The following is a 23,862-nucleotide window of genomic DNA, read 5'->3' as shown; positions in this document are numbered from 1 at the left end:
TCCCTGCTCCATTTTCTCCAAAAGTATGCAAGAAGAAGAAATCTCCAGAAAACTACATCTACACACAAGCACACAGAGAGGGAGAGACAGACAGAGAGAGAGCCTCCTGAGCATCATTTTGGCCTGGATTTTCAAAAGTACTTTTCCACTTCTGGAAGTCTGTTGCCCTTGAGTGACTTATTGCTCCTATGTGAAATGTTTGGGCTACAGCTGGGCAACCCAATTCAGGCTGAGCTGATCCAACTGGCCACAGCAACTCACCCCGTCTCCTGCCTGTCTGTGTGGCTGCCTCAGAGCCAGGAATGTTGAGACCAGATCTTAAAACCTGGGCCACATTGACAATTCACATTTATTCCACTTCAAACTCTTCAAAGAATCCTGGGAAGTGTAGTTTGTGAGGGGAGCTGAGGGTTGTTGTTGTTATATGCCTTCAAGTCAATTACAACTTATGGCGACCCTATGAATCTTTTTGGATATATTCGTAGAGTTTTCATGGTAAGAGGTATTCAGAGGTGGTTTACCATTGCCTTCCTGTAAGCCTACGGCACCCGGTACTCCCAGACGGTCTCCCATCCAAGTATTAACCAGCCCTGACCCTGCTTAGCTTCTGAGATCAGACGAGATTGGGCGTGTTCAGGGCAGTATGGCTATAGATGAGAGTTGTTAGGAGACCTCTATTCCCAAGGCAGCACTACTATCCTCAGAGTGGTTTAACAGAATTGTAGCTCTGTGAGGGAACAGGGCTCTTTTAACAATGCTCAGCTCCCTGCACACACTACACTTCCCAGGATTCTTTGGGGGAAGCCATGGCTGCTTAAAGTGGAATAAATGTATAGTGTGAATATGCCCTTCTCTTCTGTGTCATTATGGGACTGGCCCTGTGAAAGCCAACTGTGCTAATACAGATAGCTTGAGCCAAATACAGAGTTAAGAACAAGACAGAGTGGCACATAGCCCCAAATGTCCGGTATTTCAACTGAAAAGCCATCATAACCCACCAGGGCGGGGGAGCTGCTCTATCCCTGCATCCTGATGGGGCAGGGATAGAAAACTTGTGGCCTCCCTATCTTACTGCCTATAGCTCTCATCATTGCTGACCATCAGCCATCCAGAGGGCACCAGGTTGTGGCAAGCTATCCTACTCCAGATTTCTAACTGCTGTACCAGACTAGCTCTTGAGCACCTATATCGCCACCACAAAGCACAATCCTAGGCATGTCTACTCAGAAGTCGTATTCAGCTCAAAGGGGTTTACCCCCACATAAATGGGAATGGGCTTGCTCTGTAAATCAATATGTGAGGGAATGTTGCTTGCATCAAATCACTTAGATCAGTGGTTCCCCAACTTTTCCCCCCATGGACCACTTGAAAATTGCTGAGGGTCTTGGAGAACCACTTCATTATTTTCCTGCCTGTTGTAGGAATTGTACCGTGCTGTGCTAGATGTTGCCTGATGGGCCACCAGAATGAAGTTGTGGGCCACCTGAATGAAGCTTGCGGGCCACTGGTGGTCCACTGACCACAGTTTGGGAACCCCTGACTTAGATCATATGGGGAATTTCTACTCATCTGCACCCTACTGAGTATCATGGCGCAGGGACCTGAAAATGGACACTTTCTGCTGTTGTCACTATACTATGGAAAGCCTCTCCATCTCCATACATGAAGCAGCAGCCATCAGTTGCTTCAGCTCTCTAGAAAAGACTTGTGTCAACCAGGCTTTCCCTGACCCATAAGACTGGGCCCACTTCTATGTGCTTGAATCCTCTGAATCTTTGTTTACTTATCCATCCATCCATCCATCCATCCATCCATCCATCCATCCACCCACCCACCTACCCATTTACTCATCTACCCTTCTACCCATCTACCTACCTACCTACCTACCTACCTACCTACCTACCTACCTACCTACCTACCTACCTACCTACCTACCTATCTATCTATCTATCTATCTATCTATCTATCTATCTATCTATCTGTCTGTCTGTCTGTCTGTCTGTCTGTCTGTCTGTCTAATCTATCTATCTATGCTGTTCTAAGTGGTGTACATAAAGCAAACCCTACATGAAACCAAACAAAGAAATAAAACCAAGCACAACATTAAAAGGCCTGCTACAACAATATATATTTAAGATATGTATAAGTTGCCACCCTGGGCTCCTACTGGGAGTAGGAGAGGGATGTATAAATCTAATTACCTGTTTTTATACTGTTGTTTTATTGGTTTTAGTGATAGTGTTTTTATCATATGGTACATGGTTTAGAGATTTTGGGGGGAAATGAGGCAGTTTGTGAATGCTTTTTAAAATTAATTAATTAAAGGTGAGGGTTAGGGAACCTGTAGCTCCTGCACGTCATTGGAATACAACAAGGGCAGAGAATCTTTTTGAGCCCAAGGGCTGCATTCTTTTCTGGGCAACCTTCCAGATGCCACATCCCAGTGGTGGGCGTGGACAGAGGGAAAAGCAGGCGGAGCAATGGATGGACATTTGGCTTCTGGGCCTGGTTTTCCCCACCTTTGGACTAGAACTCCCGTCATCTCTGACAGTTGGCCATACTGGCTGGGGCTGATGGGACTTGAAGTCGCAACAACATCTGGAGGGCACCAGGTTCCCCATCCCTGATTTAAGAAATGACAGAGGTATTACATGTAACTACCATGTGGTTGCCCTAAGGGGCTGGGGGCTCTGTTACATCATCACCTTCACTGTAGACATGTTGCCATGTGTGAAGCAGCTCTGAAACTGGAAAGGTTGGTACACAGGATGGCCTGACGCCAGCACCGCTGAGAACCCCATGTGGATGCTAGCACTGCAATTGCCGGTCCCAGATGCAGCAACAGTAAACAAGTACTGGTGGCTGAAAAGAATAACAAGCTTAATCTGCTAGCCACCTCCAGCACTGCAGTTTTGGGTTTGGTATTAAACTTTACAGTGCAGCCCTATGAATGTCTACACAGTAGCAAGTCCCACTGAGTTCAATGGCGCTAACTCCCAGTATATATAAGTATAGGATTGCAACCTGAAAGCCCTAAATGGCGTCTGGCCGAGGCTACTTGAAGGACTACCTCCCCCCACAATATGAGCCTGCCTGAGCACTTAGGTCATCATGACCCTCCCTTTCCCAAGTTTGTGTGGGGAGAAACACACTGTTGGAATGTATGAGGTTCAACTCCAACTTGGTGGGTTGAGGGCTGCATGGGGTTAATAAGGGTAGCTAGAGAGCTAGACCTCTTGCTGGTTGAGGCTATACCTATCCCTTTGATCCTCTGCCATCTCTCCCCGTCCTGCTAGGCTGATAAGCAAAGGAATGTTGATCCCAGTTCCTTCCCGCCTTTCTCAGTGTTCTCTTTTTCTTGAGAGGGGAGCAGACATCTTCTCTTTGTCTCTCCTCTCAACCAGGATGAGGGCCAGCCCTGGGACCAGCGCAGGCTGCTCCAGCATAGCCAGTTAGCTAGATATAGAACTCTTCCCTATCAAGCATGTACTTCCAGAATAAATTAGTTGTTTCTTATTTTAAAGCTTAAAGTCTCTGTCTGACTAATTTGCAAGGAAGGTAGAATCTTAGCAAAGATTCACACACACTCACATACTAAGCTCGCTCAATACTCTCCGTTCCGCAGCACTATGGAACTCTGCTACGCAACTCAATAGAGAAATTCCAACACACACAAGGTGGCCTTTTCAGTGGTAGCTCCCTCCAAAGCAGGCTCTAGAATTCTCTTCTTTCAGAACAGGGCTAGGGAACTTTTCTTTCAGATCAAGAGCCGCATTTCCTTCTGGGGCCATGTGACAGTGGTGGGCAGGGCCAGAAGTGAAAGTGGGTGGAGCAATTGGCATAAAGTTTACCTTTGCACAGTAGGCTAGTTTCTGTGCACCCTCTCAGCCTTTCATTCAGAGAAACAAGAGGCTTGATCAGAGTTCAGGGACAAATTCCAGCCAGGCAAAAACACTCAGGGAGGGTGCAAAGCAAGGCCGGTGAAGGGCATGGCCTGGGGGAAAGGGGTTGGCCATGGAGAGAGTGCTGAGGGCCAGACAGAGAAGCTTGGAGGGCCACATTTTGTCCACAGCCCTGAACTTCCCTACCCCCATGATAGGAGATCAGTTTGTTTTCTTCCCTCTAGGTCTTTTGGCAGGTGGTTAAAGATCCTCCTACTTCAGAATCTATTTGTTTATTTATTACATTTGTATACCGCCCCATAGCCGAAGCTCTCTGGGCAGTTTACAATAATTCAAACATTAAAAACAAATATACAAATTTAAAAACACATTTTTGAAAAACAATTTAAAAACACATGCTAAAATGCCTTTTGGTGACATTTTGTCTATTATCATCAGCTGGCATTTATTATATGGTTACTGCTAGTTTATGGTTTTAACTTGTGCTGCTGTTTTAGGTTTGACTGGGCCGTCTCTACCATTAGGCGGAATATGGCAGCCACCTCCGTCAGCTGATTTGGGTTGGCACAAAGGGGTGGCAAGTGGTTACTTCCGTAATTCATTAATATTGTTGTAGTTTTACTGCTCGGGAGCGGGAGTGCAGCTTGTGGGATCTTCTGTCGCAGTGATTTGACCAACATCGGGTACCATACACCTTGAAAATAAAACTGCTGATATCATAATGCTGTTTTACAAATCTATGATGCAACCACATTTGGAATACTGGGTACTTTTCCAGTCATCTCACCTCAAAAAGGGTACTGTGGAGCTGGAAAGGGTTCAGAAAAGGGCAACCAGAATGATCAAGGGGATGAAGGGACCCTCCTGCTAGGAAAGGTTGCAGCATTTGGGGGTTTTAGTTGTTACAGAAAAGGTGAATAAGAGGCGACATGATAGAGGTGTATAAAATTATGCATGGTAGGGAGAAAGTGGTCAGAGAAAAACCTTTCTCCCTTTCTCATAACCTAGAATTTGTGGGTATCTAACAAAGCTGATAGTTGGAAGACTCAGGACAGACAAAAGAAAGGGCTTCTTCACACAATGCAGTTAAACTATGGAGCTCCTATAAGAGCCAGTGATAGACACCAATCTGGATGGCTCTAAAAGAGGTTTAGACACATTCATGGAGGACAAAACTATCAGTGGCTACTAGCCATGATGGCTATGCTCTTCCTCCACAGTTGGAAGTAGTATGTTTCTGAATACCAGTTGCTAAAAAATGCAGGAGGGGAGAGTGCTCTTGTACTCAGGTCCTGCTTGTGGGCTTCCCATAGGCATCTGGTTGGCAACATCTAGAGGCCCAAAGGTTCCCCATCTCTGCCCTAACCTATAAACCTCAAAATAAAAAGCATATTGTATAAGCCACCAGCCCCTCTGGTTTTAATGCATTCCAGGGACCCTTCAAAAAGTCAGTGCATATCTGTGACCATACAGAAAGAATCTATTTCAGTGGCCATTCTCTGGCATTCCTTATAGTGAAGTCTTTTCCAACCTGTACCCTCCAGATGTTTGGGCTACAACTTTCATCAGCACAGATATACCAGCTGGCACTGATGCCATTTGTAGTCCCAAACAGCCGGAAGGCACCTAGTTGGGGAAGGCTGATTTCGTGCATATGTCTAGTTAGCTGCGATTAGAGCTAGATCTGGGCTAAAATACCTTCTGTGGTTCTTTTCCTGATTGCTCAAAGCACTTCTCATACCTGAAGAATAACTCTGTAAGGTAGACTAGTACATGAACTTCCTTTTCATCCTGCTTTGGTGGAGCTGCCTCTTTTAAACATTGCAAGGATGTTTTGGGGGCTTGCTGTTATATTCCAGTATTCCACCAGGGGGCAATTTTAGCTAAGTTTATCCTCAACTATTTATACTTTTAATTTTCTCAATTTAAGTATTTGGTTAGTGCTATATTACGCATTCTGTTTTACAGGTACGAGCATTAACGCCACTGGAAGGTGTGATTAGGAGAGAGAGAGTTGATTTCTCTAGGAAGTTGTATCTGTGATGCATGCATATTACAGAATTCGAGAATCTTACAAAATAAAATACTAGTGTTTGAACCACGCTAAAGTGGAGAAATGGCTGTCATCCCTAGGCTTTCTGTGCCCTGGTCCTTGACAAGGAACAATGGGCATCAATGAGAAAGCATACAACCCTTTTCCAAGGCTGTCCTAAAATGCATATTGACTCATATCTGCATGGGTGAGTGGCAACACACACACACACACACACACACACAAAACCTTCAAAGCACAAAAAATCCTGGGAACTGTACTTTTCACTAGAAAGAGCTACAATTCCTAGCACCTTTGACAAATGACAGTTCCCAGGATTCTTTGAGGGGGGAAATGTCCTTTGAATGTGCTTTAAATGTATAGTGTATATGCAGCCTGGAGAGTCAAAACCAGTTTTTCCTGCTCTTGGGGTACTATCAAGAGATTTTCTGGAGGATGAGATGGGTTTGTTTGTTTTTAAAATTCAGTGAGCATCAACTGGCCATATAGCACACCTGGGAACCTGTGGCCCTTCAGATGTTGTTGGACTCCAGTTCCCATCAGCCCCAGCCAGTACAGCTAATGGTCAGGGATGATGGGAGTTGTAGTCCAGCAGCATCTGGAGAGCCACAGGTTCCCCACTCCTGTTTTGTGATATCCAGCTCCTCTCTCTAAACTCACATCTTCTGCATCTTCCTAACCTAGACGCTTCTCTGAGTCGACCAGGGTGGAACGTTATATCCACATACCCGGATGGAGGCTGAAAGGTCGGTTTTGAAAGGGACACCCATTTTAATTTCCCACAGTGACTGGAGTGATGCAATGATGAGGCCATTGTGAGGTATTAAAAATGGTCATCTGCCACTGTGGCCACTAGGGAAGCCCGTGGCTGGGGGCACAGCAGAGGCATCAGCCCTGGTGGACTCTGCCAGGAAGCAAAGGGTGTTGGGTGCCGATGTCAAGTCTGGTGGCCAATGTGGCACAATCACATATGTGGGGTTTTAACCATATGAACATAGGTGGGATTTGCAGGATAAGGTTGCAATCCTATGCCTACTTACCTGGGAACAGTCCCCATTGAAGACAGTGGGGCTTGCTTCTAACCAAACAGGTGTGCAGGTGTGCTATATTCAGCTTTGTTTTTTGTTTCACTTGCATCTGTAATAATGTATTTTTTTTAAAAGACAAACTGGAGAACAAACTGGGGTGGGGAACCTCAAGCCCAGAGGCCAAATACGGCCCTCCAGGCCTCTCTCTTTGGCCCTCTGAACTCTCCCCAGGCCACACCTCTCACTGGTCCTGCTTTGCAACCTGAGTGTGTTTTGGTCTGGCCAGAAACTATCCTTGAACTCTGCTCATGCCTCGCCCTTGCCAGGAGGAAGGACAGAGAAGAGTGTGTGTGTATGTGTATGTAGAAACTAGGCTACTGCACAAAAGTGAAATTTACACTTGTTGTTGTTGTTGTTGGGTACATTATATCCCACCTTTCCTCCAAGGAGCTCATTTTGGCATACAAACATGGCTCTCCCCCTCCGGATTTTATCCACACAACTGTTGTTGTGTAAATTTGTATATTTGTTAAGCAGAGAATGTCAGCGGACTGAAATGCACGTGTGCCAGTGTGTGTGCGTTTACCTAAGAAGCAGGCGTTTATCCTGCGTTGAGATCACTGAGATTTAAGACTTAGTAAAATAAGAAAAGCTACTTTATTTATAGAAATACATAGTAAATAGAAAGGCATACCTAGTTCTAACTAACTAAGTTGGAGGTGCAACGCCCAGGTTTGGGAGTTGCCCTCATGGCTCAGGAGAGAGAGAGCAGAGACAAAGGCATCTCCTCTCTCTCGGACAGTCAAACAAGAGAAGAGAGGAAAGGGCAGAAGGAGGAGGGGCAGGTAAGCTTCCCTAAGACGTATCAGTCTAACAACAGAAGGAAGTCAATCAGAACATCACAGGTAAAGGTAGTCAAGCCTATCCATCTGGAGGACCTTAACTCTATCTCCCTTCTGGAACATAAACAAAAGAACAAAACAGGAGTTGCTGTTGCCCCACTTCCAACAACAACCTTGTGAGGTAGGTTAGCCTGAAAGGCAGTGACTCCCCCAATGCTTCATGGCTGAGCAGGGATTTGAATCCTGGTCACCCAGGTCCCAGTACGACTCTCTAACCACCATACCACACTTGTTGCTCTGCCCACTTTTGCCTCTGGCCCCGCCCACCACTGCCATGTGCCCCCCCAGGAGGAAATGTGACCCTTGGGCTGAAAAGGGTTCCCCACCCTTGCCCTAAACTACCCTGCTGCCCTCAGGTGTAATGGAAAACACTGTCCAGCCACCTGTGTTGAAGCAAGATGCACTTGCCAGGTCACTTGGGTTCCGTATGTGGCATGGGGGGGGCAGTGTGTCTTTTGCCCCAGGCAGACATGGGTGCCATCAAGGTAGGACTTTAGGGCAGAGGTCCAGGGTCCCACTTTGTAGAATGAGCAGGAGGAGGACCCTCAAACAGAGCTTAACCTATTTTGAAGTAATACACATTATCATCTAAAGGGGTGTGTGTGTGTGTGTGTGAGAGAGAGAGAGAGAGAGAGAGAGATCATCAAGTCCAGAGTCTAAAGTCCAGAGCAGGTACTACCAAATGCCCTAAAGGAGGAAATAGTAAAGCTCTTCATTTTACATAATTATTGCCAGGTCTGGGGATGGAAAGATCTCTCAATTACATTTCTCTCCATTTCTCAATTTTCCAGTTCTCCAGTTCTCTGCAGCAATTTGTGGATTCAAAAAAAATCCTTGTGAAAATTCTTCAGCATTTTAGTGCAAATTCTCCTAACAAACACATTTTTGTAGGCAGTTTTGACTAATGTACACATTTTTGTAAGCAATTTCTCATCATATAAAGCATTTTTGTATTTTATTTTCACCCATATATTCATTTTAGTGCACACTTTCCCCTAACATACGAATTTTTGTAAACATTGTTTGGTTGGCAAACTGCATTGTAAAATTCAAATAAGCGCAGATTTCAAAGGATGGCTGAGTTTTGGTTCACATATTGTTTCAGAAAGCGTGAATTTGATAGATTTGACTTGAAATGCGAACTGAATCAAATTTCTCACCCACCCCTAGACTGGTCACAGATGTCCTTTTTCTGGGCAAGGTAATGGAGAGGATACTGGCTGGTCAGCTCCGGAAGCACCTGGATAAAGCTGGTTTTCTTTAGACTCATTTCAATCCGGCATCAGGCCTGGATTCGGCACTGAAGTGGCCTTCATCACTCTGATTGAGGGCCTTTATTAGGAGACGGACCCTGTTCGTTCTCCTTGATCTCTCTGCATCTTTCAATATAATTGACTACAGTATCCTTCTGGATTGGCTCTGTGGGCTGGGAATTGGAGGCAGCCGTGCAGTTAGGTAATTTAGACCCTGGCCTTAATAGATCTTACAGGGTCCCTCTTTAGACAGCCATGTGCATAACTTCAGCTGTAAAGCACAAAATCAACATCTCTCTTCTCTCTCCCTTTCCACTGCCTTTACATGCTTTACAACTGTTTTTAAATTCCTAATAAGTTAGATTAACACAACAATTTTTGTTGCCATCCCTGACAAGAATACTCTGAGCATGTGCAGTTTTGCATTTTAAACTCATTGAATCACAGCACACACGTGAATGCATGAATACAACAGGGTTTGCTTCTGCTCCCCTGATTCTAAAGAGATTTATTTGGGAAGAAGCATTGTTTTGCTTTGGAAAAAGCTAATACAGTTTTAAAATAAAAACAATTCAGATAAGCATCTCTATTCATGTATATGCCTAGCTAGCCATCCCATGACTATAAAACATGATTAAAACAAGATGCTGTAATGACCAACATCGGCCCTAGTGAGTCTTGGCCAGAAGTGGTCTGTCCAGTGGGGTAGAGCCGCAATGCTGGCTTCCCAGTAGTGGTGTCACTACAGCTTACTGGGAGGGTGAGGGGCAAGACACCAGGGAGTTTGGACTCTGCAGGCACACATCTGTGCCTGCACAATGCTGACCTCTTGTTATCTCTCAGTAAACTGCAGTTATGCTGTTGTCAGAAAACTATCATTGCAGCTCCCTATTACCAACTGCCCTGTGCTTTAAAATCTACAGAAAAGGCCCTGTGCATAGTTCCACGTACAGCTGCAGTCCACAGTGTGACTGCATGGAGCAGGGCCTTTTTAGTTGTGGCACTCCAGATGTGGAATTTCCTCACCATAGAGATGCAGCTGCCCTCAACATTAGTTGTGTTTAGGTGGCAGATCAAGACACACTTGTTTATCAGCTTGTGGTGACAAGGAGGAGGGTTTTCACAATGGTGGTGTCTGTGTTATGGAATGTATTCCCCCTCCCCACAGCCAGTATTATGGCGAGAATTATGTCATTCTCCCCCCCCCCATTTCCCCTACAGTAGGTCAATGTAACATATAAACACAGTCCAGGAGAGTCCTTTGGGGTTCCAGTTTGCCCCTACAGATAGTCAGGAGTGCACTTAAGATATGAAGACCATATTCGTAAAGATGTAACTGGCAGTGTTTTTCAGTCCCGTGTCACTGGTATATGCATGTATTTTATGAATGGCTCTGGACCGCCCTAGGAACCTTCAGATTGACAGTCGAGCAAGACAATAGCTGCATCGTTGCAAGCTGCAAAACCTCTTGGGCCAGCCCCAATCATATGTAAAGTGGGTGAGAGAAGAAAGCACTCCGCACGTGCGCAAGGTCACCCTTTTACTCATCATTCCCGTATACATCTTTTCCAGGATGGAACTGGCGCCTTAACTGTAGCTCAGATTAAGCAGGTTTTCATTCTTCTTTTTTGAGCGACGGCTCCTGGGGCTCCGCTCACACGCAAATGCTCTGAATAAGACGCGGAGACGCGCGCAGCGGCGTGGGTGTGTGGCGAGGACACGTCCCTCTCCGTGGGGGAGGGGATGGCGCTGCTTCCCACCCTCCGGCGCACCTGTCGGCCCCACCCCGCCGAATTCCTCCCTCGGCCCCCGCCTGTGCGCGCATGTGCTCGCCTCCGCCGCCGCCGCCTCCTCCTCCTCCTCCTCTTCCTGCTGCTTTCCCGGGAGCCCCGATCACTTTACAGGCGATCATTGTTACCAAAGTGAAAAACAACCGCCGCCACTCTGAGGTGGGCGCTCGCTGCCGCTTGCCCCGAAGAGGACTCAGCCATGCCTCCTGCGGCCCGCACCTGGCCCCTCCGTGCGGCCCTCCTCGGCGCCCTGCTTTGCGGGCACGGCGTAGTCCTGAGCCAGGCAGGTGGGTGAGCTCGGCGGGGTCGGTCTGATTTTCCCCGGTCCCTGTTGCACCGTAACCCTCTCGCCTGGTCTTGTCCTCGGAAAGAGGGTTGTTTCTCTGCCCCGGGGGAGGGAGCGGCGCGCACGAAGTTTTGGAGAGCTCCGACGACCGCGCTTTACTCGCGGTGGGCTTGCTCTCCCGCCTCTGCCCAGCCCAACTAAACGGCCTCCGGGTGGGTGGGAGCGAGCGATTGCTTCCCAGGGTAGCGCGGAGTTTGATCAAACTCGCCCTTTTCTCCTCTCCCCGGAACAGACGCGACCCTGCCAGGCGACTCGCCGGCAGATGAGAAAGGTATCGCTTGACCCACGAGGCTGCGCCTGGAAAGGGCTTAAAGTTGCCTTCGGGGTTCATCTCTTGACGAAGAGCAGCCCCGGCGCTTTTGTACGGGCGTGGCACGCTTGGGGCAAGGGGGCGGAACCGTTGGCCCTTCCGCTATGTAGTGGACTCCAGCTCCTAGCGGCCCCAGCCACTGTGGCCAAAGGGTAGAGATGAGGGGCGTTGTAGTCCAGCAACACCTTCAGGGCTTTTGGAAGAAGGCCCTTCCATGCTAGGATTAACGTGCAACCGGCATATAGGTCATAATTTTTATTTTTTTTCATCCTCACCTCCCTCCCACCTTTCTTTTGTAGAGTTCAGACTAGAATGCCTTTCTCTATTAATCCTCACAACAACCTTGTGAGGTGGGTTACACTACAGTGTGTGTGTATGCGTGAATGAGAGAGAGAAACCCAAGGACACAGTGAGGTTCAGCAGCCATTCTGGGTTTGAACCCAGTTTTTCTTGGTCAAAGTTTGATGATTGAAAGCAGTGGCAGCTGGTGGCTTCATGTCAACGGGGCAGTAGAATCCGTTCCAGTTTAGTCCGAACTTTAAAGGAGCTGTCCAAGATGCAGCTCCTTGGAAGTTCAGATTAAAACCTGGAGTGGATTCCACCACCCCCCTGACATGGAGCCACCAGCCGCCACTGCTTGAAAGGTCACATGTATGGCCAGTTCACCCATGGATATTTGTCATTTGATCAAGAGGTGGCTGGCATGTATGAATGAGCTGACACAGATGTGGATATTTCAAATCGTAGATATCCCTTTATGTCGCTTTGAAACTGTGCAGGGCTTTTCAAGGAAATCAGTTCAGTTGCTGCTTATCCAAGGGCTGATTCAAACATTAAGTCTGACATTGTGACGCTGCCTGTGAAGTTGAGTGGACCCAAGCATTGGGCAATAGGATGGCCAGATGCAAAACAGGACAGAGCTTCTGCTCCCTGAATAGTTGTGTAGAAGAGAAAATGCAAGTGACACCTGCTGAAATATCCTCTTCCACTTATGAAAGGTTCAGGGACCCTATCCTCATTTGCATGGGGATGCTTTATAAAGGCATGCCACCACACCAATAACCCCATGTGAGCCCAGCATTCGTATATTCAAATGTGTGTGTACAATTTCAGGGAAGGGCTGTAGCTCACTGGTAGAACATCTGCTTTGCATACAGAATACCCAGCATCTCCGGGTAGGGTTCAAAATGTCCCCTGCCTGAAAAGCTGGAGAAGCTGCTGCCAGTCAGTGTAGACAGTACTGAGCCAAATGGCCCAAGAGTATGACTCAGTAATAGGGCACTTTCCTGGGTTCCTGTTTCAGCCAAGATCTGTGATCTATCCATACTCCTGTTTGGTGGGGAAAATATTCTGGCGAACGTCAGGCATGCATTTGCACATATGAATGCCTGATTTGCACATGAATCTACTTAACATAGTTGTAAATGTAAGCATATTTGCATGAAGCAGTCTGGTCTTCTGCATGCATTAGAATGTCTGATCTACCCACAAAGATAGAATAATTGAAGAATATAGAAAACAAAGTAGCTTACGCAGACCTGAAACCAACACTGTAACAACTGCAATTGGCTGCAGTGGTCCAGTATGTACATATGTGTTGGTTTGCGTACATGTGGGATAGCTGTACAATACAGCATGCATGTGGGTTAAGAACTGAAATGTTAATTCTTGTGAGCAATGGCTTCCCTGAGACGGTATGGAAATATACTTGCTCTTTTCCCTTGCTCTTTTTCATTATAAATAATATTTGTGATAAATAAATATCATACTTCAATCATATTCCCAGGATGGTTTACAAAAAGACTAAAAACCTGGGCTCCTGCTGGGAGGAAGGGCAGGATATAAATCAAATAATAAATAAATAAAACAATGAAAATGTTAGTACAAAAATTAAAATAAAAGAAGTAAAAGCCACAGAACTATAAAAGAAGAATAAAGCAGAGTTAAAACTGCTCCTGAGAAGCTCAGGAAAATAAAAAAGGACTTTGTTCAGGAAAAGACAATAAAACAGGTACCCGGTTTCTCTGGGTAGAGCAACTGGGGAGCCACCACTAAGAAGCCCCTCTCTCTGTTAGCCACCCATCTCACTTCAGATGGTGTGAGAATGCTGGATGTTGGCACTATTTCGTTCCCATTCCTCTCAGCATTCAATTTATGGCGCTTAAATAATGATTTTTAATAATGTTGTAACCTGAGGAAAAACTATATTTACATTTAGATGGACTCTCTTGGTTGTTTTCCCCTACTCTGGGTGGGATTTCAGTCCTCCTAAAAAGTCTACTTATGGGAAAGGTTGTCGCTCGCTGGTTGAGTATCTGCTTTGCTTGCAGAAGGTCCCGAGTTCAATTCCCAGCATCTCCAGGTAGGGCTGGAAGAGAATCCCTCCCAGAAACCCCGGAGGGGTGCTGCCAGTTGGTGGAGACAATAGTGAGCTAGATGGATCAATGGCATGACTTAATATAAAGCAGCTTCCTCTATTCCTGTGTTCATTCATTTCTTGTTTGACATGTGTTTGGCAAACCTGTTACCTGGGGAAATGAGTTGATGCTTACACTATGTCTGTGTCTTCTCTTTCTGCCTTTCTCTCTTTTTGGTTTAGCATTAGCCTGGTATATCCAGCATCTAATTGTTGGATCTATACCAATGAGCTCCAGGCTTGGCCTTGGTCCCAAGCCTTTGCAATGTCCCTATCTATTGCCTAATTAGTGTTATGGGGTTGCTGTTGTTAGGATGCAAATGACAGATGGCTGTATTGTCAGTTTAATCTGAGTCCTTGGAGACAGGGTAGGGGAGATGACAGTGAAAAAGTTACCCCTGAAGAAGACTGAAGTGCTTTAAAGCAAAGTTCTGTACAGTAAGTACAATAAACTCTCAAAGCTCTTTAACAATGGGCTCCTTCTCAAGATCAGCCCACCCGGTGTGTCTTCGGTCAAATAAAGAAAAATGAATGACTCTCTGATTCTTTTAGGGAAGGGCCATAACTCCTACTGGGAGGAAGGGCGGGATATAAATCAAATAAATAAATAAATAAATAAAAACTCAGTGTTAGAGGATCTACTTTGCATGCAGCAGGTCCCAGATTTAATCTCTGGCATCTCCGTTAAGGGCTGGGAATGTTCCCGGTCTGAAACCCTGGAGAGCCATTGCTAGTCAAGTGTAGACAGTACTAAGATAGATGAACCAATGGCCAGATTTTAAGTTAACACAGCCTGCTGGAGCAGGCTAATGGTCCATCTAGTCCAGCATCCTGATCTCACAGTGACCAAAGAGATGTGCATGGCAAGCTTGCAAGCAAAACCTGAGCACAAGAGCACTCCCCACCCCAACCCCACGGTTTCCAGCAACTGGTGAATGAAATGGACTGCCTTCAAGTCAATCCCGACTGATGGCGACCCTATGAATATGGATTTCATGGTAAGTGGTATTCAGAGGGGTTTTTCCATTGCCTCCCTCTGAGGTTAGTCCTCCCCAGCTGGCTAGGGCCTGCTCAGCTTGCCACAGCTGCACAAGCCAGCCCCTTCCTGGGGGGCAACTGGGCTCCTTGGGGCTCTGCAGCTTGCCCACGGCTGCACAGGTGCAGGGCACGTAACCCCTGAGCCACTCGCTGTGGGGGTGATCTTTAGCTGGCCTTTGACACCCAAGAGACATGAGCGGGGATTTGAACTCACAGACTCTGGACTTCCAGCCAGGCTTTCCTCCCCACTGCGCTATACCAGCTGTCCAGCAACTGGTATTCAGAAGAATATTGCCTCCAACTGTGGAGGCAGAGCATAGCCGTCCTTGCTAGTGGCCTTTGACACCGTTATCCTCTATGAATTTGTCTAATCCTCTTTTAAAGCTAAGTCAGTGGCAATCTCTGCCTCCTCTTTTTTTTTGTCTTTTTTGTCTGTCCTGAATCTTCCAGCGTTCAGCTAAATTAGATGTCCTCAAGTTCCAGTGTTAAGAGAGAGGGAGAAAAACTCTGGATAAGGCAGCTTCCTATATTCTTGTGTTTTGTAATGCAGTGGATGTTTGAGTTGCTTTAAGACCTCTCCCCTCCGGTGTAAGCTGTGGCTTAAAAAAAATCTAAATTTTTCAAAAGCTCTTTTTAAAAACCTCAGACCTGTATAATCCTTCTCGCCCATCTTTTCAATGCTTCTGCAAGGTAGGTTGCCTCATTCCCATTTGCAGAGGGAATGTTATCATTATTGTTATTCTTCTTGTTATTATTTAAACTTCTGTCCCGCTCTTCCTCCCAGAAGGAGCCCGGGGCAGCAAACAAAGGATAATACACTAAAAACATATTAAAACCTCTCAAAAACAAAACATCTTAAAAATGTGTTTTTAAAAGATTTTTAAAAACAGAAAAATAGAAAATGGTTTGTCCAAGGTCACGCTTGGAGTCTTAAGGCTAAAATGCTCTGTATGCTTATTCCCAGGTAAGTCCCACTGAATTGTCAGGCTGCCTTCCAGGTAAACGTGGATAGATTGGAATGTAAGTTTCCAGTCCTCTTTCCAGTGTGCTGCATGGCACACCTGTCAGTCACTGATGTCAACTTTGAGAGAGCAACTGGATTTATCTTACGTGACCAGATCCATGCAGCTCTGACACTCCCAACACCTGTGTAGAAGGGGGACAGTCTCACCTGGATCTCTTCCTGTTGGAATTTCTTTGAAACAGCCCTTTGAATATGCATCAGTACAGCAGTGAAATTGAGTTGTCCAGGTTTATTTTTTTTAAAAAAAAATGTATACCCTGCTTTTCACATGTGCCTCAAAAAGGCTTACAAATGCAAATATATATATGTACAATGTACAAAATATAAAACAGATTAAAACATCAGAAAATAAGAACATTAGAGCAACGTTTGTAGTACAAAGGCCTCCCGAAATTCAGTCAGTTGGACCTGATGTCTGAAACTTAGCAGGGGAGGTGCCGGCTCGATTTCTACTGGGAGTTCCATAGAGTTGGGCCCACTACGCTGAAGGCACATGAGTCGTTGAGATGAGTCAAGCTTCTGCCTCTGGGGTATGGGAGCACTAATGGTGCTCCTCTAGATGATCTCAGTGATTGGCTTAGGGCATAAGGGGCAAGGCAGCCCGTAAGATATCTTGAGTTGTTCAGGGCTTTGTACACTAGTACTAAGAATCTAGAGCCTGGCCCAGTAGCAGATGGGAAGGCAGTGCAGGTCTTTTAACATCAGTTGTCACGGGTTGGCAATATCAGTTGCCATCAGTGTTCCCATCACCAATCTAATCACAGCTTTTTGCACTAGCTGAGCTGCCCAGATCAGATCCAAGTGCATCCCTGCATAGAGTATGTTGCAATAATTCATTCTTGAGATTACCAGTCCATGGACTGCTGTGGTCAGGTTTATGAGTCAAGAATCCAACTCCTGCATCGTTAAGGGAGAGGAAGGGATTGTGGCAAGGGTAGCTCATTACAACCCAAGTGCTGTTTGGGTGAGAAACTTCACTCCTTAAATTTCCCCCTCCTTCTTCATAGCTGTTAAAAATGACAGAACTCCATCCCCCTTAACAATGCATCTAGTCGCTTGTTCTCTCGAGTTAGCTAAATGTTCTGTGCTCTTCTGTGAACTGGCATTTAACTGAGTGGAGATCCATGGCCCCACTGAGCCCTTGTCACACTGTCGATTTGCAAGGTTGCTTTCTCCCTCCTTGTAACTAACTGCGTAGGAGAGACTGACATGGGAGAGAGCTATTTTAACTTTCAGCTACAAGCACACATACACGGTCAGCCAGCTTCAGGGATCATATTCGCTGAGCGTCTCCCAAGTGCCAGCAGGCAACCCCCCCCCCCAATTCCCAGAGCCCCCTGACTGTGCTCGTCCACCTTGCAGGATGAGGAATTCATGACCATTCAGATGTTGTTGGGCTACGACTCTCATCATCCCCGACCATGGGCCATGCTGGCTGGGGCTGTTGGGGGGTGGAATCGACAACATCTATCAGGCCACACGTTCTCCATCTGTGTCCCTGATTTTTCACCTTCCCTCTCCAAGTGAGTGAGCAGCAACAGGGACAAAGAAAAGGAGGGCCAGCTTCCGCTTGCCATGCCCTCTCCCTGTGGGCAGCCAGTGGTGGGCATCGGGCCCAGAGGGGGAGAGCAAAGGAATGGGCATCATCAGTGGCAACTTGTTCAAGGCCTGGAGCCAACGCTGATCTTCCTGCCCCATAGAGCTGTTTTAATGCCCACATGCCTCTTTTAGTTTCTGGAAATGGGAAGAAACGATCATGTGATAATTCCAGCTGTCCTATAGGAAGCACAATGGTATTGTGACTCTTTATTGGTGGCAGAGTGGAAGTTTCTGTCTTGGAGATGTCAGCATGGGCCAGGGGTAGCCAAACATAGTGCCTTCCAGATATTGTTGGGACTAGAACTCCCAGCATCCCTTCCCATTGGCCATTGTGGTGGTGGCTGATGGGAGTTGTAGTCCCAACAACATATGGAGGGCATCACATTAGCAACTCTTGGCTCTGTCTCTCTAGAAGAGAATGATCATCAAAGAAGGAGGTTAGGGGACACTCATCTTGACGGGGGTCCAAGGCACATTCTCTTCCCCATCCATCCACAATTCAATTACATTCCTCCTGTCTGGGATTACTGGAGTAAACTGTGGAGTTCTGCTCTTCCTGCAAATGCCTTTGTGGGTGAAACTCAGCTCCATGGGTTACCCTTTTGACATGCAGTGGCATTTGTTGAAAGGATCGCAAGGGGTGGGAATGATCACAAAGGAGGGCTGAGGCTCATGCATGATTTTTGTACCAGGTGTGCAAGATAAAATTTGGCATACAGGGAATTTATCCTGCAGGGCGATCAGAAGCTGAACTTCCTCTTTTGCAACCCCTCAGAAGTATAGGGGCCCTGTCCTCTTTGACCTTCAATCACCCTAAAAACACCTTGTAGGCTAGATCAGTGGGATGGTTTGGGGTCAGCTGATGGGACTGCTCACTGAACATCCCTGTTGTCATGGTGAACAGGAACCTAGCTTATACTGAGCTAGACCATTGGTCAGTCTAGCTCAGTATTGTCTATGCCAGTGGCTCCCAAACTTCCCCCCCCCCCAACAGATCACTGGAAAATTACTGAGCATCTTGGCAGACCACTTCATGATTTTTTCTGCCTGTCGTAGCAATTGTAATGCACTGTGCCAGTTGCTGGATGATTGTGTTTTTATTGCTTCTTTTATTTCTTATATATTTATTCTGCAGAATTCAAATTGACATATAATAAAACACAACATAAGAAATAAGAGAAGCAATTCCAACAGACTTAATAATCAGTATGAATGTTTACTGCAGTGAATGGGCCACCTCCCATCTTCAACCACAAATCCACAGACATGCCGTGGGCCACATGAATGAAGCTCGTAGACCATTTGGGAACCCCTGGTCTAAACTGACCACAGCAGCTCTCGAGGGTTTCAAGCAGGGACCGCCCCAGCCCTACCTGGAGATTTCGGGGATTGAACCTGGCACCTTTTGCATGCAAGGCAGATGCTCTACCACTAAGCTTCCCCTATGCTTGCAAAGCTCTTTCCAATGCATTTTTTAAATTCCACTGGTTTCAATGGGATTTACTTCCAAGCGCTTGCACAGGATCGCAGCCTTGCAAAGGGGGCATTTAGGCCATGTGGATGCCGATAACTCGCCATGCTGCCGCAGAGAGAAAAGTACTGGGTAACTTTTATTAACACTTCTTGTCGCTGGAATGTACTTATTGCAGGGGGGGCGGTATTGTTAGATGTGAATAAGGCTCTATCTGCGGGGCAGTTGAAACAGATTGGGAGAGATTTTGCAACAGCCGGAGATACCCCCCCCCCAACCCTGGCTGTCCAATGCAGCCTGCCAGGATTCGGAGGCGTTGGGTAACGCATCTGATTTGTGAGTGTCTCTGCTTATGCCATGATAAAAATACCTCCGCTCGTATAAACCTGCCAGAAGTCTTGCAGAGCAAAGTCCTGCTTTCTTAGTGGTTACTGTACAAGTCCCTCATTGCTAGGCTGAGTGCCGTAGCCAGAACTCTGTATCCATGGCAATAGGCTCATCAAGCTATTGAAGTTTTCTACGATGGAAAGGTAATTGGTTAACCATGCATGTGGGGAGGGGGGTTGGTTGGTTGGTTTTAACAGAAAAGACTCTCACGCTAAGTTGGATACTTTCTGTTGCTTATTGACAAGTTGGCTCTGAGAGAATAGGTGCCATTTGCTGGCAGTTGTCTCCCAGTCCCAAATTCCTTAGGAACATTATGCCGAGTCAGATCAACGGTCCATCTAGCTCAGTATTGTCTACACTGACTGGCAGTGGCTCTCCAGGATTTCAGGTAAGGGTCTGTCTCTGCTCCTCCTAGAGATGCTGAGGACTGAACGTGGGACCTTCTGCATGCAAGGCAGATGCTCTGCCACTAAGCTATGTTCCAGTTCTATGCACGCTGACTTGGAAGTAAGCCACATTGGACCCTGTGGGGCTTACTCCAGAGTAAACATGCAAAGGGCCAAACTGCATGGCAAATTTCTTCTGCTTGCATCTGAAAGGCTCCATCTGCAGTAGCATACCACTTTAAACAGTCATGACGTCCTCCAAAGAATCTTGGGAACTGTAGTATCTTAAGGGTGCTGAGAGTTGTTAGGAGACCCCTAACAACTACAGTTCCCAGAGTGGTTTAACAAGCAATCCCTCTTCCCAGGCTACTCTGGGAATAAAAGAACCAGGTCTTTAGTGTTGTGGCACCTGCCCTTTGTAATTCTCTCTCCTATTAAATATTAAACGTGCTCTCTGTGTTGTCTTTCCAGCACCAGCTAAAGACTTCCAACAAGCCTTTTAAGTAGATATCTTTATCCCAGTCTGCATCTGTATTGGGATTGTTTTAACATGTTTTAATTGTTGACGTATTTGCTGCACTGGAACCCTTTGGGAGGGGGAGGAAGGGTAGGATATAAATGTAACTAATAACCAGTTCTGGACACCTCATTTAGGAAGGATGCAGACAAACTGGAACAGGTTCTGAGGAGGGGAACAAGGCAGATCAGGGGACTGGAAACAAAACCCTATGAGGAGAGACCAAAAGGACTGGGCATGTTTAGCCTTGAGAAGAAAAGACTGTGGGGAAATATGATAGCACTTTTCAAATAGTTGAAAGGTTGCCACACAGAGGAGGGACCAGGATCTCTTCTCAATCGTTCCAGAGTGCGGGAATAATGGGCTCAAGTTACAGGAAGCCAGATTTCAGCTGAACATCAGGAAAAACTTTCTGTTAGAGTGGTAAGACAGTGAAACCAATGACCTAGGGAGGTGGTGGGCTCTCCAGCACTGGAGAGATTCAAGAGGCAGCTGGACAGCCACCTCTCAGGTATGCTTTAAGTTGGATTCCTGCATTGAGCAGGGGGTTGGACTCGATGGCCTTATACGCCCTTTCCAAACTCTACTTTTCTATGATTCTACTAATATTAGTAGAGAGAGAGCACACAAGTGTTTAAAAAACACTTTGTTGTTTGTTGTTGTTTATTAGATTTGTTTGTTGCTTGTTACCCCAAGGTCTCCAAGCGACTTATAACATTGAAAAACTCTCAGCACCCTTCACAAACTACACTTCCCAGAATTCTTTGAGGAAAGCCATGACTGTTTAAAGTGAAATAATAATAGAATAAATATATGGTGTGAATGTGGCCCCAGTGAGCTTCAATGGTAATAAAAGTCAGCAAAAGCAGTACAGCATAAGCAGCCCCCCATCCCAGCTTTTCTAAAAAAAAGTTTTTTACTCGCCCTTTGGAATGAGGCAGGAAGAGAAACTGTGCAAGCTTTGTTATGGGGGGAATTCCACAAGTGGATACCACCACTGAAAGGTCCCCGTAAGCATGCATCTTGCTTCAGAAAGCAGTGGAACCATGGAACAGATCCTTCAGTGATAACATAAGTAGCAGGGCAGATTTTGTGGAGATGAATTAGTCATATAATGTATTAAAATGCACACATATATCCTTCCCCCCATCTAGCATGGTGACCTCTCCTTCTCCCTTAATTGCTTTTAGCAAAGAAGGACAATCAAATTATCCCTAACCCAGGGATAGCCAATGTGGTGCTCTCCAGAAGTGTTTGAACTCCAGTTCCCATCATCCCTGACCTTTGGCCATACTGGTAGGAGTCGATGGGAGTTGGAGTCCAACAACATCCGGAGGGTGCCACACTGGCTGTCCCTGACCCTAACCAAAATGCAGTATCTATGCCATCTTTGGAGACAGACCTTTTCCATCCTTCTCCTCAAACTAGTTCAAAGCCTTCCTTCCTTTTGTTTGTAAAATTATCGCACCATATTTTACACTGAGAGCTAGCCCGGACAAGAACTTGCCAATAGGAGACTTCCTTTGAAATCCCTTTCGATCGGCATTCTCAGTTTCTATCTGAAGCATAATCTCTGATGGGGGAGTGAACAGAATTCTCTAGGTAGATGTAATAAAACAAAGCTAAGGATTTGCTGTTAATAAGCTGTGACTCATGTTTTTTCTAGGTTATTTTTTCATTTAAAAAAACCTTGAGTGTCAGCAAGTGGATGTTGGGGGAGGGGGGGGGCTGACGTACAAAGATGAGGTTCCATGGCAATAGGGTTTAGGATTAGCGTATGCCTCAATGGATGGGAGGAATGCAGTGGTGGGGAGGGGAGTTAAACCACTCATTCATCTCCCACCCATTCTAATGTTCACCGCCCAGAGAGCTGTTGCTAGTCGGGCGGTATATAAGCATTTTAATGTTCACCGCCCAGAGAGCTGTTGCTAGTCGGGCGGTATATAAGCTTAATTAAATAAAAAATAATAAATAAATAAAAGATACATGAGTTGCACATATTCACTGAAGCCAGCCATTGTAATGACAAATGAGAAAGCTGTAAAAAGGAGAGAAAGCTTCTGAGTTCATCAAACCTCTTCTTCAGGTTGGATGTTAAACAAGAAGGCTGTACTGTTGCCAGCATAGCGCTGGAGCCAGCCAGTGCACCGCTGCCGATGTACTGGTCAGACCACCAGCAGTCCATGATCGTCATTGTGGTGGTCCAGGGCATGTCTGCATTAAATATATTTCATGTTTATATTTAATTGTATTTTTAATTGCTTCTTTTAATTCTTACATGGTATCTTATTGTATTGCCATTTGAGTTCTGTGGAACGCGAACTGTAATGCAATAAAATGCAATATATGAAATAAAAGAAGCGACACAATGCAATTAAAAGACATACAGCGTCTATCACAGCACGTTACAGTTGCCACAACAAGCATAAAAATCATTAAGTGGTCCACCAAGACGTTCAGCAATTTTCAAGTCATCTTTGGGTCAGAGTGTTGGACTAGGATTTGGGAGATACGGGTTCAACTCCCTGTTCAGTCATGAAGCTCTCACTGGGTGACCTCGAGTCTTTCCATTCTGTCTCAGTCTAACATACTTCACAGGGTTGTTGTGAGGATAAAATGGGGGCAGGTGGAGAACCACGTACACCTCCTTGAGCTCCTTGCAGGAAAGGTGGGATAGAAATGTAATAATAAACAAATAACCTTTTGTAGATGAACTGTGAGTTGGATAATTTTACTGTTTGTATGTTGCATCTACTCCTGAATCTTTGTATATTGCCCTGAGAACTTTGGATGAAGGGTGAACAATAACAACAACATAATAACAATAATACGGGGTGCAGAATTGAGAAAAGTATTTTAGGAGGCAGATACAAAAAGCACAAACCTGCAGATTGTGTTTGCTTCAAGCTGAAATGGGGGGGGGTATTGAACAGGCTTTAATTAGATTAGGTCATGCTTGATGCAAAGAGATCTCAGGTTGCACCAAAGGCTATGGAACGTTTGGCTGTGCTCAGAAAGGAAGGTTATGCCGACACAACTGGGCTCATAGTTCTTCTCGCTGCTAAGATGCAGGGAGGGTAAAGTTTCTTGTTTGTAAACTTTTTCTAGATTGCTTTGGAGATGATGAGTGATGTCAAAGCGGGCCCTTTTAGGAAAGAGTAGCAGGAATGTTTTGCACTTGGCCCTGTAATTTGCTGCTGCTTATCATTGTTCAGTTAAAGGGACTGACTGTCAAAAAGAGAGGCCAGTGTGGTGCAGCAGTTAAAGAATGTTGGGCTTAGGCCACCTGGGCTTCAACCCCCTCTCAGCTACGAAGCTCACCAAACAACCTTGACCCGGTCACTGTGCCTTAGCCCAAGACACGGTGAGGGAGGGCCGTATCTTAGTGGGAGAGCATCTGCTTTGCATGCAGAAGGTCCCAGGTCCAGTCCCTGGCATCT

At 46.0% G+C, this 23,862-nt stretch overlaps 1 protein-coding gene and 1 pseudogene across 2 annotated transcripts in view; one reads left to right on the top strand and one right to left on the bottom strand.

Annotated features, from left to right (window-relative positions):
- Nucleotides 1-536: 536 nt before the first annotated feature.
- On the bottom strand, nucleotides 537-655 carry LOC133371088 (5S ribosomal RNA; annotated as a pseudogene).
- A 10,378-nt stretch (nucleotides 656-11,033) lies between these two features.
- The window catches only part of CD164L2 (CD164 molecule like 2), a 62,228-nt gene continuing 49,399 nt past the window's right edge, over nucleotides 11,034-23,862 (top strand). For both annotated transcript variants that reach the window (XM_061596540.1, XM_061596539.1), the window contains exon 1: nucleotides 11,034-11,215. In XM_061596540.1, coding sequence (XP_061452524.1) covers nucleotides 11,128-11,215 — 88 coding nt within the window. In that variant the 5' untranslated portion in view covers nucleotides 11,034-11,127. The remainder of the gene's footprint in view (nucleotides 11,216-23,862) is intronic.

The sequence above is a fragment of the Rhineura floridana genome, chromosome 15, assembly GCF_030035675.1.
Source record: "Rhineura floridana isolate rRhiFlo1 chromosome 15, rRhiFlo1.hap2, whole genome shotgun sequence".
Taxonomy (NCBI): domain Eukaryota; kingdom Metazoa; phylum Chordata; class Lepidosauria; order Squamata; family Rhineuridae; genus Rhineura; species Rhineura floridana.
Note: the sequence above shows the minus strand (reverse complement) of the source record. Positions and strands in the feature narration are given on the sequence as shown.